The 18335-nt window shown below is 45.4% G+C and overlaps 2 protein-coding genes across 10 annotated transcripts in view; one reads left to right on the forward strand and one right to left on the reverse strand.

The window, feature by feature from the left end:
- SETDB1 (SET domain bifurcated histone lysine methyltransferase 1) overlaps positions 1-8732 on the reverse strand; it is a 30832-nt gene extending 22100 nt beyond the window's left edge. For 3 of the 9 annotated variants that reach the window (XM_017345898.3, XM_008264469.4, XM_070077717.1), the window contains exons 1-3: positions 8445-8731; positions 7351-7638; positions 5364-5515 (exon numbers count right to left, since the gene is read on the reverse strand). In XM_017345898.3, coding sequence (XP_017201387.1) covers positions 5364-5515; positions 7351-7610 — 412 coding nt within the window. In that variant the 5' untranslated portion in view covers positions 7611-7638; positions 8445-8731. Of the gene's footprint in view, positions 1-5363; positions 5516-7350; positions 7639-8444 lie in introns of those variants that run through there. The other 6 variants (XM_070077716.1, XM_070077718.1, XM_002715576.5 and 3 more) reach the window with 4 other exon arrangements.
- A 221-nt stretch (positions 8733-8953) lies between these two features.
- ARNT (aryl hydrocarbon receptor nuclear translocator) overlaps positions 8954-18335 on the forward strand; it is a 110807-nt gene continuing 101425 nt past the window's right edge. Inside the window, exon 1 of the mRNA XM_051856015.2 lies at positions 8954-8976. The gene's annotated coding sequence lies outside the window, so the exon portion shown is untranslated. The remainder of the gene's footprint in view (positions 8977-18335) is intronic.

Consider the following 18335-nt stretch of genomic DNA (forward strand, 5'->3'; position numbering starts at 1 on the left):
GGGCTGATCCAAAACCAAGAGCCTATTTTGGGTCTCCCACATGTGTACAGGGGCCTAAGGGCTTGGGTCATCTTCTACTGCTTTCCCAGGCCATAGCAGAGAGCTGGATTGGAAGTGGAGCAGCCAGGATTTCAACCATCCATATGGGATGCTGGCACAGCAGGCAAGGGTTTTACCTGCTAAGCCACAGCACCAGCCCCAAAATGCTTACTCTTGAATAGCACTAAGGGAACTATGTATGACAGAAATGTTCTATATCTGCACTGTTCCATCTGTTGGCATTTGACCACTAAGTGCACATGAAATACGGCTAGTGAAACAAATGAATTCCAAATTTCAACTGAAGTTTAACTCACATTTAATACTTTGTTTTGCTCTTATTTAATTATTTCAAAGGCAGAGTTAAAGAGAAGGAGAGATAGACATACACACACAGATCTTCCATCCACTGCTTCATCCATCAAATGGCCACAACAGCCGGAGTTGGGCTGGTCTGAATCCAGCAGCCAGGAGCATTCTCCAGGTCTCCCACGTGGGTATAAGGGCTTAAGTAGTTGGGCCATCCTCTGCTGCCCTCCCAGGCACACTAACAGGAATCTGGATTGGAAGTATAGCAGCCAGGACTTCAACCAGCGTCCATATGGGATCCCAGTGGTGCAGGTGGCGGCTTCACCCACTATGCCACAACTGGTCCCGATAATTCTTTTAAATGCATATATTCACAAGACTGAAAATATCATCAGCTGGAACAAGAACCAGTGCCCAAATGGGATGCTGCAGTAGAGGCTTAGCCTACTACAGCACAGTGCCAGCCCCAGCCTCTCAGCTTTCAATCCAGCTCCCTGATAATGCCCCTGGGAAAACAGTGGAGGATGGCCCAAATACGTAGGCCCCTGCAACCCAAGTGGGAGACCTGGATGAAACTCCTGGCTTCAGCCTGAGCTAGCTCCAGCCTTTGCAGCCATTTGGGAGAGTGAACCAGCAGACAGAAGATCAATTTCTCTCATTCTGCCTTTCAAATAAATAAAATAAATCTTAAAAAAAAAAAAAAAAAAAAAAAAAAAAAAAAAAAAAAGATGGCCAGAGCTGCAGCTCACTAGGCTAATCCTCCGCCTGCAGCACCGGCACACCGGGTTCTAGTCCCAGTTGGGGAGCCAGATTCTGTCCTGGTTGCTCCTCTTCCAGTCCAGCTCTCTGCTGTGGCCCGGGAGGACAGTGGAGGATGGCCCAAGTGCTTGGGCCCTGCACCCACATGGGAGACCAGGAAGAAGAAGCACCTGGTTCCTGGCTTCGGATCAGCGCATCACGGCGGCCACTGGAGGGTGAACCAACAGAAAGGAAGACCTTTCTCTCTAACTCTGTCCCAAAAAAAAAAAAAAAAAAAAAAAAAGCTTAATTAAGGCTACAGGCAGCAAGATTAACACAATGAATCAACTTTATCCTCAAATAAAACTAAGAAAATAATTTCATTCACATCAGCACCAAAAATGCTTAGGAAAAAATTTAACAAAAGTGCAAGATTACAAAACACTGTTCAGAGGCCGGCGCCGCGGCTTACTAGGCTAATCCTCCGTCTGCAGCACCAGCACCCTGGGTTCTAGTCCCAGTTGGGGCACTGGATTCTGTCCCTGCTGCCACTCTTCCAGTCCAGCTCTCTGCTGTGGCCCGGGAGTGCAGTGGAGGATGGCCCAGATCCTTGGGCCCTGCACCCGCATGGGAGACCAGGAGGAAGCACCTGGCTCCTGGCTTCAGATTGGCACAGTGCTGGCTGTAGCGGCCATTTGGGGGGTGAACCAACAGGAAAAAGGAAGACCTTTCTCTCTGTCTCTCTCTCTAACTCTGCCTGTCAAAAAAAAAAAAAAAAAAAAAAAAAAATTGCTGAGAAAAACCAAAGACCTAAATAATTGGAGAGATATACCATCTTCATGGATAAGTCAATACTGTTAAAAAGGCAGTATTTCCCCAGCTGACCTCTAGATTTAATATAATCCCTATTAAAAAATCCTAGCAGGTTGTCGTGTGTGTTTGTGTGTGTGTGTCTGTGTGTGTATGGGTGGAAGTTTTTAGAAACTGACAAGTTGATCCTAAAATTTATATAGAATATGTATGAAATAACAAATAAATGTACAGGACTTAACAATAATTGATTTCAATACTTACCATAAAATTATAGTAATTAAAACACTGTGATGCTGCTAGACATTTAGATTAATATGACAGAACAGCATTCAGAACTAGCCCATTTACTGATCAGTCAGATGAGTTTTTTATTTAAGATTTATTTATTTGAATTGCAGAATTACAGAGAGGGGAAGGGAGAGACAGAGAAAGGAGAGATTATCCATCTACTGGTTCACTCCCCAAATGACCACAATAGCTAAGGCTAGGCCAGCCTGAAGCCAAGAGCTTCTTCCTGGTCTCCCATGTGGGTGGCGGGGGCCCAAGGGCTTGGGCCATCTTTCACTGTTTTCCCAGGGCTTTAGCAGGGAGTTGGATCTAAAGTGGGGCAGCCAAGACTTGAATTGGTGCCCAGATGGGATGTTGGCACTACAGGCTGGTAGCCTAACTCATTGAGCCACAGCAACAATCCTCATATAAGTTTTTTTTTTTTTTTTTTAATTTTAAAAGATGTATTTATTTATTTGAAAGGGGAGTGGGGAGAATCTATCTTCCATCCACTGGTTCATTCCCCAAATGGCCATAATGGCCATGATCTGGCCGCGCTGAAGCCAGGAGCTTCTTCCAGGTCTCCCATGTGGGTGCAGGGACCAAAGTATTTGGGCCATCTTCCACTGCTTTTCCCAGACCATGAGCAGTGAGCGGATCAGAAGCAGAGCAGCTGGAATTTGACGCAGGGACCAAATGGGACACAGGCAGCAGCTTAACCCATTACATCACAATTTGGCCCCCCAATGTGTTTTTAAAATCTTTTCGATTTTTTCGAGAGGCAGATATATGTGTGCATATATATCTACCTGCTGGTTCCTGGACTGAGCCAAAGCTGGGAGCCAGAAACACCATATAGGTCTCCCACGTGGATGTCAGGAACCAAATTACTTGAGCCATCATCATTCCCTTCAGTGACTGCAGCAGCAGGACAGTAGAGTCAGGTGCTGGAGTCAAGAATTGAACCTAGGTACTCCAATGTGGAACACAAGTGCTTCAGCTGGCATCTTAACTGCTTGGTTAAATGCCCATCGGTACTAAACAGATAGTGCTTTAACAAATGGTGGTCGAAAAATTGGGACTGGTGTTGTGGAACAATGGGTAAAGTCACTGCCTCTGATGTCAGCATCCCATATATGAGGGCTGGTTTGTGTTCCAGTTGTTCCACTTCTATGCAGTTCCTGCTAATGGCCTGGGAAAAGCAGCAGATGATGGCCCAAGTGTTTGGGACCCTGCCACCCATGTGGGAGACCTGGATGAAGCTCCTGACTCCTGGCTTTGGTCTGCCCTAGCATGGGCCCTTGCAGCCATCTGTGGAGTGAACCAGTGGATGGAAGACCTCTGTCTCTCCCTCTCTAACTCTGATTTTCAAAGTAAATAATCTTTTCTTCTTTGTTAATATTTATTATCTGGCTTTTTGTTTAAATATTTATTTATGCATTTATAAATAATCTATAAATGAATAAATTTATAAATTATAAGATTATAAATAAATCTTTACCAAAAAAGATACAATTAAGAAAACGAGAAGATTAGCCACATGGAGAAAATAATTATAAGATGTATCTGATAAATATAAATTGCCCCTACAATATGTAAGTATTCTTAGGGGCAGGGGTTTGGTGTAGCAGCTAAGCCACTGTTTTGAATGCCCACATCCCATATCAGAGTGCCTGGGTTTTAATTTTGACTGTTCTCTTTCAGTTTTCTGCTAATGTACACCCTGAGATGCAGCAGTAACAGCTCCTGCAGCTGTCAATTATGTGGGAGATCTGGGTTTAATTCTGACTCCTGGCTTAAGCCTGGCCCAGCTCTGGCTATTGCTGGCACCTGAGGAGTGAATTAGAGGGAGATAGCTCTCCTTCTCTCTCTCGGCCTTTCAAATAAATAAAAGTATATAAAAAAAATTCAATTTTTTTAAAAAGGGAGAACACTTGCAAATGACAAAGTAAAAAAAAAAAGTTCAACATTAGCTATTAGGAAAACATAAACTAGAATGACAACATGATACCACCATGCACCCTCTCTAACTTTGCCTTTCACTTAGAAAGGCTACAATCAGGAGCAGATGTTGTGGCACAGCAGGTTATACTGCTGCTCAAGACGCCCACATTCCACATCAGAGTGCCAGATGGAGTCCCAGTTGCTCTGCCTACAATCCAGCCTCCCACATCCCACATCCTGGGAGGCAGCACATGATGGCCCCTGCCACCTACACGGGAGACCCAGATGTAGTTCCAGGCTCCTGACCTTGACCTGGCCCAGCCCTGGCTCTTGTGGGCATTTGGGGAATGAACCAGCAGACGAAAGATCTCAGTCTCTGTCTCTCTCTCTGATACTCTGCCTTTCACGTAGATGGAAAAAAAAGAAACAAAACCAGAAAACAAAAATTGCTGCACTAAAAAGAAGCCTCAAATTTCGTTTAAAAGAAAAAAAAGAAAAGCTAAAGATGAAAAATAGCAACGAGTACTAGCAACAATGTAGTCTTGAAATTCTCAGTTTACTAGTGTGAAAGAAAAACTGTATAACTGCTTTGTCTATAGCCAACAGCTTCTTCAAGTCAAACATATACTTAACCCTAAGACCTCGCAATTATGCAACAGAGATGAATTTCAAAAAGAGTGACAAATGCTGAACCCAGAATACTAGATTTTGTATAATTCTATTTATACGAAATTTCTAGAAAAGGTAAAACTACAGAAAAGAAACAGATCAGTTGGGGTAACAAGGGATACTGAGGGCAAACTAGCAAATGGAAGTTTCTGGGAAGATGTAAATGTTCTGAAATTAGATTACTGTATCAATGTACTAAAACTCATATCATGCAATTAAAATGGACTAATTCTATGGTATGTAAATATCTTATTAAAACTTCTAAAAATAGAAAAAAAAATCCCAATCTATTGTTTTTGGATACATACACAGGTACTAAGCCACCAATAAAGAAAAAAAAGGAATTCGGAACAGACATCACAGAGAACTGGGCGGGGGGGGGGGGGGGGGGGATATGCAATCAGGGTATAGCACATAAGCAACACCTATATTAATAATGTTGTACTTTTTCTGTACTAGACAAGTAATTTGTAATATCAAGTTACTGACAATGGTTTCTCACCTCTTATTGTCTTCTAACTGTCCATATTCCAGTGTTTCTACTTCAGTCCTTAGACTTTCCTATCCAAAACCTCATCAATTACCTGAATCAATACTAAGGACATCATCATCTTCATCAGGAATCTCAATTATTTCTGTAGGCCGGGAAGCTTCGTCTTCAGAGCTACTGTCTCGATATTGTAGTCCCAGCTTGGAGTAGAAGTCCTTCACCAAAGACTCACAATTAGTCACTGCCCTAATATTGGAACACATATAGAAAAGGTCAAAGCCAGCAAAGAAAGTAAAGGCATAGGACCCACTAGAATTTACATATATAATTAAGTACAGACTGTCCTCAACTTAAATGGACCATATTGCAAAGTGTCTTGGTTTAGAATTCAGGATGCTTTTCCCACAAAAAAATATTTTAAGTAGCAGTTTCATCTTCAGACTAATTCCTCAAAACTCCAAAGTATAGTCAACTCATCTCTCAGTATCTATGTGGGACTGGTTCCAGAATTCCCCTTTGGATATTCAAGCCCCTTACATGAGATGGTGTAGTATTTGCATATAACCCACGCACACCTTCCTGTATACTTTAAATCATCTCTAGATTATTAATATTACCTAATAAATGTAATTACCATATAAATAGTTGTCATGCATTTACAATGTAAATGTGAAGTAAACAGTTATTATATGGCTGTACTGTTAAGGGAATAGCAACAAGGAAAAAAGCCTGCACGTGTTCAGTATAGAAGGAATTTTTTTTTACTATTTTCCAAGCACAGCTGAATCCATGGATACAGAACCCACGGATACTTGGGGTCAGCTGTGCTTTAAACGCTATATATTTATTTATTTATTTTTAACAGCCAGACCGAATTTATTCAGAGAAAATAAATTTGCAGAGGTGGGTGACCAACTGCCAGCGTGGACATGATGGAACACGTGGCAGAAGGTCTCACCTTGTTATCTGAAAACATATTCTTTTTTTTTTTTTTAATAAGTTTTTTTTTTATTTTTTTTATTTTTTTGACAGGCAGAGTGGACAGTGAGAGAGAGAGACAGAGAGAAAGGTCTTCCTTTGCCGTTGGTTCACCCTCCAATGGCCGCCGCAGCCTGCGCACTGCGGCCGGCGCACCGCGCTGATCCGATGGCAGGAGCCAGGAGCCAGGTGCTTTTCTTGGTCTCCCATGGGGTGCAGGGCCCAAGCACCTGGGCCATCCTCCACTGCACTCCCGGGCCACAGCAGAGGGCTGGCCTGGAAGAGGGGCAACCGGGACAGAATCCGGCACCCCGACCGGGACTAGAACCCGGTGTGCCGGCGCCGCAAGGCTGAGGATTAGCCTAGTGAGCCGCGGCGCCGGCCTTCTGAAAACATATTCTAAGTGGAGCAATGGAAGCAAATCTTCTGGGGAAGTTTAGGAACTTAATTGATGTTCCACAATTACATTAATACAGTAACTGTTTACAATTCTCATTCCCCAAAAGCTCTTATGAGGCAATCAAAGCAATTATTTTAAAATAGAGCACAAGAAGAAAGGGGCAGGCAGTGTGGTTCAGTGAGTTATGCCACCTCTTAGGATAATGGATCTTATATCACAGTGCCTGGGATTGAGCCCTGACTCTGCTTCCCATCCAGCTTCCTGTTAATGTGCCTGGGAGGCAGTAGATGATGACACAAAACTGGGTCCTTGCAACCTACATAAGAGATCAGATGGAGTTTTTGGCTCCTGGTTTCAGTCTGGCCCAGTCTCAGTTGTTGTGGGCATTTGGGGAGTGAACTAGATGGAAGATCTCTCTACTGTTCTGCCTTTCAAATAAATGAATAAACATTTTAAAAATAAAGTACAAGAAGGGCAAGTGACTCAAGTCGCTCACCTACTTCTAATGATATATTAGCCTTTGATAGATGAAAATTCTCTATATAGGTAATTCTAAGGTCAGATTTTGGACCACTTTGATATAAGGTAAAATTCTACACAGCTGTACTTTGTAAAGCATAAAGTACTTAGTTCAGGATCATGAATAATTATACTCAAAGTGTCTGCCAATGGAGAGGTCTCCTCTTTCTCAGGTAGTCCTCACCTGGATGCATCATCAAAGAGCTGGTCAACATGAGCCACCTCAGACTCTTTCTGTATTACCCACGTCTCCAACTCGGCTAGCTGCTTCTTGCGCTGCTGGACACAGTCCATCTTCTCCAGTTCTTCATCAATGAACTGCCGGAGTTCCTCCATGGAGATACCCAGCTCTTCAACCACTGCTTGCTGCAGCTCTGCAATCTCTTCCGACTCCACTGCGGCTGCGGCTGCACCCAAGCCAATACACCCAGGCAGGGATGCCATGCTTCCGTCCTCTGCATGGAACAGAAAACTAAAGAGACATTATAATCACAAAGCAGAATGTCATTCTCCTGATAAAACTGCTTTCTACTCTGCTACCTGTTATCCCAACGGCCTATGTTCTCTCTCCTCATTCTCCAAAATCCGATGCTGAGATTTTGTAAAGTTCTCACCATCCGCTATCAACTAACAGGCCGGACTAAGAACCTTTTGCATTAGTGAGCTACTGGAAATGTTTTAAGAAACCGAGGAGAACCAATCTGCAGAGAAACACATTTCTGTGATCTGTCTGTCGTGTTCCTTAACTAACAAGATAAATCTTACGCGCCATGTAATTCCTAATGTGAACAACCTGGCCACAAGTGGGGAGTTGATTTCAACTCAGTACTGCGGCATTTTCTTTTATTACTTGTTTACCACACATTACTTCGTTTCCGTGCAATTTTTTTTTAAGTCTAAAATATTTACGAACACAAAAGCTTGCAGCGAAAAGATTTCCCCAAGAAAAGATAAGTAAAACAATCTGGAAACAAAGTGTGGCTTCCTAATATCCACAATCCAATAACCCATAGAGTAGCGTTAACTGATTTTCTGATCAAATGGTTAAATCAAAACTGATGCCAGAACGCCGTACGACCCTAGCGCCAGTTCCCAGCGCCTCCATTTTTCCTTTGCCGACACACCGACCCTCGGCCCATCACCCGTTTGAGGGGTGCATCCCACTTATTTGCAAGTCCCCCTCAGTCCGGCGGCCGCTCGCCTCTCGGGAAGACTTTCTTCTCACCCCGGCCAACCTCTTCCCACAACATCCCAGATAAGCGTTCAGTCTCCGAATACCTCAATTACCAGTACTCCTCACACCTCCGGGCTTCCAGCTTCAGGGGCTCTTCTGCATCCACCAGACCCCAGACTCAGAGCCTGGAGCCGACCTCCACCAGAAAAAGAGAAACTGAAGGGAAACGGGAGCAGGGGGAGGGGAAAAAAACGTGAGGGAGGGAAGGGGGAAGCAAAAGGGAGGCCCGGAAGTAAATCTCAAGCGCCGTTCCGGTCACCACGACGGTAGCCTGAAGGGGTCAAATCCAGAGCGGCGAGGCGCCCCTCAGAGGATAAAACGAGCTGAGGTGACTACGCATGCGTTAAGCAGGGCCTTCCCGGGCTCCGGTAAAACGTCCGGCAAAGCACAGTGGGCGTGGCCAGGAGTAGATTACAGAAGTTCCGCCTCTCGCACCGGGCTCCAACTAGTGGCCGTTAAACTGCATTTATTGCCTACAAACAGTCGACCAACACTCAGTTTTTTTGTCAATTTTACTGGAGTTTGTTTTTATTACACAAGTTGTAGAAATTGTAAAGGAACTCAAAGGATATTAAGGTAATAACAAACACAACATAATAACTTTTCCTTCCTCCATCATCGTTCCGCTCTTTTGAGGTAAAACAGTTTAGTTTTCTAGGCTTATGTGTACAAATCCATGATATTTATTGTTTGCTTTGTTTTTAATTAATATGTTCACCTGAAGCCAAAAGATAAAATTTGTCTTTTTGATAGCTGCATAATACTTCATTGCATGATTTAACCGTATTTAGAAAGCTAGATTGTTTTCTGTTTTTAGCCACTACAAATGATGCAACAATAAAAATTCACATCCTTTGGGGCTGGTGCTGTGGTTTAGCGGTAAAGCCACCACCTGCAGTGCTGGTTCGAGTCCTGACTGCTCCTCTTCCTATCCCACTCCCTGCTATGACCTGGGAAAGTGGTAGAAGATGGCTTAAATGCTTGGGCCCCTGCACCCACGTGGGAGCAACTCCAGGCTCTTGGCTTTGGCCTGGCCCAGCTCCAGCTGTTGGGCCATCTGGGGAGTGAACCAGCTGATGGAAGACCTCTCTCTCTCTTTCTCTCTCTCTCTGCCTTTCCCTCTCTGTAACTCTGCCTCTCTGCCTTTCAAATAATAAATAATCTTTTTTTTAAAAATTAACAACCTTGGGGTGGGTTCTGATTAAGATGCCCCTGTCCCAAACTTGGTTTGATACACACCTGCCTCCTGATTCCGGCTTCCTGCTAATGCGGGCTCTCTCTCTCTTTCTCTCTGCCTCTGCCTCTCTGAAACTCTCTTCCAAAAGGTTATGGCAATTATTAATGATTCTACTAGCAAACCTCTGAAAGTACCTATTTCCTCACATGCTCATTAGAACTGAATGTTAGCTAAGTCTTTTTTTTTTTTTAAATTTTTTTTTTATTTTTTTGACAGGCAGAGTGGACAGTGAGAGAGAGAGACAGAGAGAAAGGTCTTCCTTTGCCGTTGGTTCACCCTCCAATGGCCGCCATGGCCGGCGCGCTGCGGCCAGCGCACTGCGCTGATCCAATGGCAGGAGCCAGGTGTTTCTCCTGGTCTCCCATGGGGTGCAGGGCCCAAGCACTTGGGCCATCCTCCACTGCACTCCCGGGCCACAGCAGAGAGCTGGCCTGGAAGAGGGGCAACCGGGACAGAATCCGGCACCCCGACCGGGACTAGAACCCGGTGTGCCGGCGCCGCAAGGCGGAGGATTAGCCTAGTGAGCCGCGGCGCCGGCCAGCTAAGTCTTAAGGATTTGATATGTGTTAGTGTCTGGGAGTCAGGTGCTTGGAGCAGTTGCTTCATTGGACATTCTCATCACATGTTGGAGTGCCTGGTATGTAGCAAGCACTGGGCAACTATCATGTGTGGGTTTATAGGGAGTAGTAAGTCTAAAATTCCTAGCTCAAGTTAGAAGCCAGGAATTTTATTGTTATTTTAGTATATGTGCTGCCAAAGCAAGCACAGAATTTTATTGTTATTAATTCAATTAATACTCATATTAATTCTATGAGGTCAGAATAATAACCCGTTATTACTGTATCTTTTTTAGGTCTAAGAAAACTTGGACACAGAATTTAATAAATTTCCCGAAGGCACATAGCTAAAAAGAGCCGGGAAGCTTCAATGTATAGGTGGTATTATTGAATCATTGTTCAATATTGCTTGTTTATCCTAGTTTGGAAATGTCTATTATTACATATTACCCTATTTTATGGCCTTTGTTTAGCTCTTTTTAAAAATATTTATTTATTTATTTGAAAGGCAGAGATACAGAGAGAGAAGGAAAGAGAGAGAAATAAATCTTTCATCTGCTGGTTCACTCCTCAAATGGCTGCATCGGCCAGGGCTGGGCCAGGCTGAAGCCAGGAGCCGGGAGCTTCATCCACTCTCCCCCATGAGTGCCGGGGCCCAAGTACTTGGGCCATCCTCTGGTGCTTTCTCAGGCTCATTAGCAGGGAGCTGGATAGGAAGTGGAGCAGCAGGGACTCAAAACAGTGCCTATATGGGATGCTGGCCCTGTAGGCGGAGGCTTAGCCTTCTACGCCACAGCACTGGCCCCTAGCTCACTCTTCCTTCCCTCCCTCCCTCCCCCCTTCCTTCCTTCCTCTCTTTCTTTTTAAAGATTTATTCATTTATTTGAAAGGCAGAATTTCAGAGAGGCAGAGAGAGAGAGAGAGAGAGAGAGAGAGAGAGAGAGAAACAGAGAGGTCTTCCATCTGCTGGTTCACTCCCCAAATGGCCACAATGGCCTGAGCTACGCTGATCCGAAGCCAGGAGCCAGCTTCTTCCTGGTCTCCCACACGGATGCAGGGGCCCAAGGACTTGGGCCATCTGCTGCTTTCCCAGGCCATAGCAGAGAGCTGCATCAGAAGTGGAGCAGCCAGGAATTAAACTGGCGCCCATATAGGATGCTGGCATTGCAGGCAGCAGCTTTACCTGCTACACCACAGCACCAGCCCCTCTTATTTCTTGCCAGGACAAAATAACCTCATGATTGGTACAACTTACTCTTTTTTTTTTTTTTTTTTTTTTTTGGTACAACTTATTCAATGATCAATCCTGCACATAGTTCTAACGTGCAGTTCTGACCATGTTACATACTCCTGCTTTTTTCTTTTTTCTTTCTTTTTTTTTAAATGAGTTTTTGTGTGCATTTTAAGATTTATTTATTTGAAAAGTATGTGGGAGATCTGAAAGGAGCTCCTGCCTTCTGGCTTCGGACTAGCCTAGCTGTGTCCATTGTAGCCATTTGGGGAGTGAAACAGCGGCTAGAAGACCTTTCTCTCTATCTCTTTCCCCCTCTGTTTGTAACTCTGCCTTTCAAGTAAATAAATCTAAAAAAAGAAAAGAAAAAAAAAAGAAAGGGTTACAGAGGGAGAGAGAGATCTTCCACCCACTCGTTCACTCCCAAATGACCACCATGGTCAGGGCTGACAGGCCAAACAAGGAGCTAGGAGCCTCATCTGGGTCTCCAGTGTGGGTGTAGGGGCCCACGTCCTGGGGAGATTTTCTTCTGCTTTCCCAGGAGCATTAGCAGGTAGCTGGATCAGAAATTAAGAGTCACTGCCTTAGACCATTACTTACCCCCTGAAATGAACACCAGCCTTGGGGCTAGGATTACCTTAGTTGATTTCACTTGTGCCTTATCAGTGTGTGGCTCTATCTCCCCTGCTGGTGTCTGGACAACTTAAGGCTGGATCCTGGGTTTTTGTTGCTTTTATTATTGTTTTCCAGAAGATTTATTTATGAGTCCAGTGTTGTGGCTTAGCTTGCAGCGCTGGCATCCATATGGGCACCGGTTCTAATCCCGGCTGCTCCACTTTTGATCCAGCTCCCTGCTAATGGTCTGGGAAAGCAGCAGAGGATGACCCAAGTGCTTGGGCCCCTGCACCCATGTGGGAGACCCGGAATAAGCTCCTGGCTTCTGGCTTTGGTCTGGTCCATCCCCTGCTGTTGTGGCCATTTAGGGAGTGTGAATCAGTGGATGAAGGATTCTCTCTCTTTCTCTCTTCCCTCTCTGTGTAACTGTGCCTTTCAAATAAATACAAATATAATCTTAATTTTAAAAAAGGCTTACTTACTCATTTGAAAGTCTGAGTTACAGAAAGAGGAAGAGACAGAGAAAGAGATTTTCCACCTGCTGGTTCACACCCCAGATGGCTGCAATGACTGGGGCTGGGTCAGGCTGGAGCCAGGAGCCAGGAGCCTCCAGGAGTTTCATCCAGGTCTCCCATGTGGGTGGCAGGGGCCCAAGTTCTTGGGCCAAGACTGCTGCTTTCTCAGGCTCATTAGCAGGGAGCTGGGTCAGAAGTGAAGCAGCCAGGATTGACCCAGCATTCATATGGGATGCTGGCACTGCAGGAGGTGGCTTAATCCACTGTGTCACAACACCAACCCCTGAGATCCTGTTTATCATCTTTGTTTCTCCTAGCACCTGATATATTTTCCCTGCATGTATGGTATCACATAATGTATGATGAATGAGGGCAAATCTGAACCCTACTCGCGTTCAATTCCATTCTGTTAGGTTCTTTCTGCTTTCCAGGATGCGGCGGTGGGATGGAATGTTGAATAGGATGCTATTTTTGGAGCATCAGATTCTGGTATGATTAATTCATCATCCTGAGAAAGCTGAAGGAATCAGTCCTGAAGAAATCAGCTGAAGAACCTAGAAGTGTCTTCTAAGGCCTTGTAATTCAATTAAGTCTCAGGTCCTACTCAAGATACTGAATTAGAATCTGCATTTTGGGATTGGAGCTGTGACACAGCCGTTAAGCTGATGTGTGGGACACCATATCCATAGGGGAAGTGCCTAGTTTGAGTCCCGGCTATGCTGCACTTTTTTTTTTCTTCAAGAAAGGCAGTATTAAAGAGAGAGAGCCACACACACACACAGAGAGATCCTCTATCTGCTGGTTCACTCCCCAAATTGCGGCAATGCTAGGGCTGGGCCAGACCAAAAAACCAGGAGCCCAGAGCTTCTTCCGGGTCTCCCATGTGGGTGCGGGGGCCCAACCACTTCAGCCATCCTCTGTTGCTTTCCCAGGAGCATTATCAGGGAGCTGCATCAGAAGTGGAGCAGCCTGGACTTGAACCAGCGCCCATATGGAATGCTGGCATCACAAACTGTTTTACCCGTTATGCCACAATGCGGGCCCCAGTGCTGCACTTCTGATTCAGCTTCCTGCTAAGGTGCCTCTTTAAGGAAAGAAAGAATCTGACTTTTAATAAGACCTCTAGATAATTTATTCACTAAAAGTTGAGTGGCACTATAGGAGAGGCAAGTTTGAACTGCATAACCCTATATAGGACAGAGTCTCACTAATTAGGAAGTCAAGCTCTGGTTTTCTGCTTTTAAGGTCTGAAGACTACCTCTTAATCTGGTCTTAACATAAGTGACTCACATTATTAAAATTTACAAGTCATTATAGACAGCTGAGTGTCATTATTAATAAAATGTAATAAGTAAGTGGTACACCAACCGGGATACTCAAGTGGTACGCTCAGCACATTCGGTCTTTTCCTTTGTGTACAGTGGGAAAACCACAGCTACACACCACTGAATACCTGACTGTGAGGAATCATAGCTCAGGGGCCAAAACCTTAGGATGCCAAGTAATCCTTTTCCTGCAGACAGACTCGAAGGGAAATCAGAGCCAATGTGCAGATTGTTGAGTGATCTCAGGATCAAAACCTTTGGATTGAAAATTCAAAGGTTTATAGGCACCAGGAAAGTCATGGAAAGGAGCAAAGGGTGACAGACAAAGGCTGGCCAGCTGGGGAGTACGTATTTCACCTCGGGAGCAGTCGCCGCTTAGCTCCAGCTAGTTTTTGTCCTGTCCGATATAGTGTTGCTAGGCCTTCCCATTTTTCAAGTGTATTTAGAAATCCATGTCTGGCGGGCGCATGGTCCAGCAGGCTAGACTGCCACTTGAGGCAGCCATACCCTGTATTAGAGCGCTGGTTTGAGTTTTGGATGTTCCACTTCCAATCTGGCTTCGTGCCAATGTGTTGGGAAAGCAACAGAGGATGGCCCAAGTACTTGGGCCCCTGCTACCTATGTGGGAGACCAGAATGGAGTCCTGGAGTCCTTGCTTTAGCCTAGCCCAGCCCTGTTGCAACCAACTGAGGAGTGATCCAGTGGATGGAGGATCTCTGTCTCTCCCTCTCTCTGTCACTCTGCCTTTCAAATAAATAAATCTTTTTTAAAAATCCAATTTTGTACGAAAGCTTCTGAATTTAAATATTGACAATTAAAAATTTTGTAGATTCTGCTATACTTTAAAAAAAAAAGATTATTTGAAAGGCAGAGTAACAGAGAGGCAGAGGCAGAGGCAGAGAGAGAGAGAGAGAGATGAAAGTCTTCTATCTGTTGGTTCACTCCCCAAATGGCTGCAATGCCTGGAACCAGGCAGATCCGAAGCCAGGAGCCAAGAGCTTCTTCTGGGTCTCCGACACGAGTGCATGGGCCCAAGGATGTGGGCCATCTTCTACTGCTTTCCCAGGCCATAGCAGAGAGCTAGATTAGAAATAGAGCAGCTGGGGCCGGCACCATGGCTCAATAGGCTAATCTTCCACCTTGTGGCGCCGGCACACTGGGTTCTAGTCCCAGTTGGGGCGCCGGATTCTGTCCCGGTTGCTCCTCTTCCAGTCCAGCTCTCTGCTGTGGCCCGGGAGTGCAGTGGAGGATGGCCCAAGTGCTTGGGCCCTGCACCTGCATGGGAGACCAGGGGAAGCACCTGGATCCTGCCTTCGGATCAGCATGGTGCGATGGCCGCGGCGGCCATTGGAGGGTGAACCAACGGGAAAAGGAAGACCATTCTCTCTGTCTCTCTCTCACTGTCCACTCTGCCTGTCAAAAAAAAAAAAAAAAAAAAAAAAGACAAATAGAGCAGCTGGGATTGGAACCAGTCCCCATATGGGACAGCACTACAGGCAGCGGCTTTACCTGCTACACCACAGTGCTGGCCCGTGCAATACTCTTTAAATGAGCAATTCAGCTTCCACAAATTAAACTATATATCTTTGAAAATATAATAAAATATATATATTTGAAGTAATATAATTGCTAAATTATCTTTTGCAATTTCTGAAATAGCAATAGATTTAGAAGCAATGTAAATTTCTCTTGACAGGAGTTGAAAAATCATGGCACCCCAAATAATGGAAAACTTTGATTGTATTTTTAAAAGCCATTCATTATTGCCATTCATTCATATGGAAGATCTTCAAGATACTATGTTAAATGAGAAAAGCAGGTGCAGAATATAGTATATAGCATGGCATTATTTACACTAGAAAAATATATTTTTCCCTTATAGATACACAAAACATCGCTGCAAGTGTACATAATAAATTGTTAACACTGGTTATCTCTGAAATGGGACATGGAAGACTGGGGGTGAGGAGAAAATTGTGACTGTACACCATTCTGTACCTTTTAAAAATTGAAATTTTAGGGGCCGGTGCCGTGGCTCACTTGGCTAATCCTCCGCCTGCGGCGCCAGAATCCCATATGGGCACCGGGTTCTAGTCCCGGCTGCTCCTCTTCCAGTCCAGCTCTTTGCTGTGGCCCGGGAATGCAGTGGAGGATGGCCCAGGTGCTTGGGCCCTGCACCCCATGGGAGACCAGGAGGAAGCACCTGGCTCCTGGCTTCGGATCGGTGTAGCTCCAGCCGTAGCGGCCATTTGGGGGGTGAACCAACGGAAAGAAGACCTTTCTCTCTGTCTCTCCCTCTCACTCTCTGAAACTCTACCTGTCAAATAAATAAATAATCTTTTAAAAAATTGAAATTTTAAAAATTGAAACAGGGAGTGGGTAGCCTGTTCAAAATGTTACATTAAAAAGAAAAGGATGGCCGGCGCCGTGGCTCACTAGGCTAATCCTCCGCCTAGCGGCGCCGGCACACTGGGTTCTAGTCCCGGTCGGGGCGCCGGATTCTGTCCCGGTTGCCCCTCTTCCAGGCCAGCCCTCTGCTGTGGCCCGGGAGTGCAGTGGAGGATGGGCCAGGTGCTTGGGCCCTGCACCCCATGGGAGACCAGGAAAAGCACCTGGCTCCTGGCTCCTGCCATCGGATCAGCGCGGTGCGCCGGCCGCGGTGGCCATTGGAAGGTGAACCAATGGCAAAGGAAGACCTTTCTCTCTGTCTCTCTCTCTCACTGTCCACTCTGCCTGTCAAAAAAAAAAAAAAAAAAAAAAAAAAAGATGATGTTCAGGAGGGTATAATACAGATATTGCAAAATTGAATGAGCTGAATAGCAGTTAGCTCTGGGAAGAAGGAATGGGAAACATGGCAGTGGTCTGGGATTTTTTGCATTTTTAACCTTAGGTAATGCTTGAAAAGAAATTTTTTTTTTTACCATGTACATGTATTACTTTTATGATAATGGGATTAAAAGATTGAGTGAAAACACACATGCAGAACCTAACACACACCCACGTGCACTTTATAGAGTAATACTAGAAGGGTTCCGGCCAATAAAAGCTTTGCCGACCGACTGGGCCCCTAAGCTGGCAGCTTAGGTGAGGTGGGGAAAAAGGAATGTGCAAGGATATGAGATTCGCAGTGATAACGTGGGCAACAGAACCAGAAAGCCCAGCGTCCATGCGCTGCAGCTCCCTGAACCTCCATGTCAGGGCCCTCTGCCCCTGGCACTGGAGGTACTCTACTGTCCAAGGGCTAAGCTGCCCTTTCTCCTGAATAACATTCATATCAGCCCTGGGTGAGTTTCCTTTTCTTTTAGCTGCTCCACTCTTTTTTTTTTTTTTTTTTTTCTTTTTTGACAGGCAGAGTGGGCAGTGTGAGAGAGAGACAGAGAGAAAGGTCTTCCTTTGCTGTTGGTTCACCCTCCAATGGCTGCTGATCCGAAGGCAGGAACCAGGTGCTTCTCCTGGTCTCCCATGGGGTACAGGGCCCAAGCACTTGGGCCATCCTCCACTGCACTCCCGGGCCACAGCAGAGAGCTGGACTGGAAGAGGGGCAACCGGGACAGAATCCGGCGCCCCGACCGGGACTAGAACCCTGGGGTGCCGGCACCGCAAGGCGGAGGATTAGCCTATTGAGCCATGGTGCCGGCCTAGCTGCTCCACTTTATCTGCTCCCACAGATGCTGTTTTTTCTTTTCTTTTATTTTTTCCTAAGGTTCCTGGAGAAAGCCAGATAATTGTCACGCCTGTGCTTTTCTAGTGACTGCATATTGATGCTGTCTTTAATCATGTATTTGTCTTGCAGCTTAATTTTAAGAGATGGAGAGAGGCCAACATTGTGGCTTAACAGGTTAAGCTGCTACCTGCATCTGATATGGGCTCTGGTTCGAGTCCCAGCTGCTCCACTTCTGATCTAGCTCCCTGCTGATGTACCTGGCAGCAGAAGATGGCCCAAGTCCTTGGGCCCCTACACTGCATGGGAGACCCGGGTGAAGCTTCTGGCTCTTGGCTTCAGCCTGGCCCAGCACTGGCAGTTGCAGCCATTTGGGTAGTGAATCAATGAATGGAAAAGTCTCTCTCTCTTTTTTATTTATTTATTTTTATTTTTGACAGGCAGAGTGGACAGTGAGAGAGAGACAGAGAGAATGGTCTTCCTTTGCCGTTGGTTCACCCTCCAATGGCTGCCGCGGCTGGCGCGCTGTGGCTGGCACACCACGCTGATCTGAAGGCAGGAACCGGGACTAGAACCCAGTGTGCCGGCACTGCAAGGCGGAGGATTAGCCTATTGAGCCACGGCGCCGGCCAAAAGTCTCTTCATATTCTCTCTCTCTCTGCCTTTCAAAAAAAAAAAAAAAAAAAAAAAAAGATGGGAAGAAGTTAATTTGAGTTCCTAGAGGGGAATCAGAGCAGTCCTCATGTCCTGACAGCAATTGTAACATGCTTTTACTTGACCTACACTTTGCCTTG

This window comes from Oryctolagus cuniculus, chromosome 7 (assembly GCF_964237555.1).
Source record: "Oryctolagus cuniculus chromosome 7, mOryCun1.1, whole genome shotgun sequence".
NCBI lineage: Eukaryota > Metazoa > Chordata > Mammalia > Lagomorpha > Leporidae > Oryctolagus > Oryctolagus cuniculus.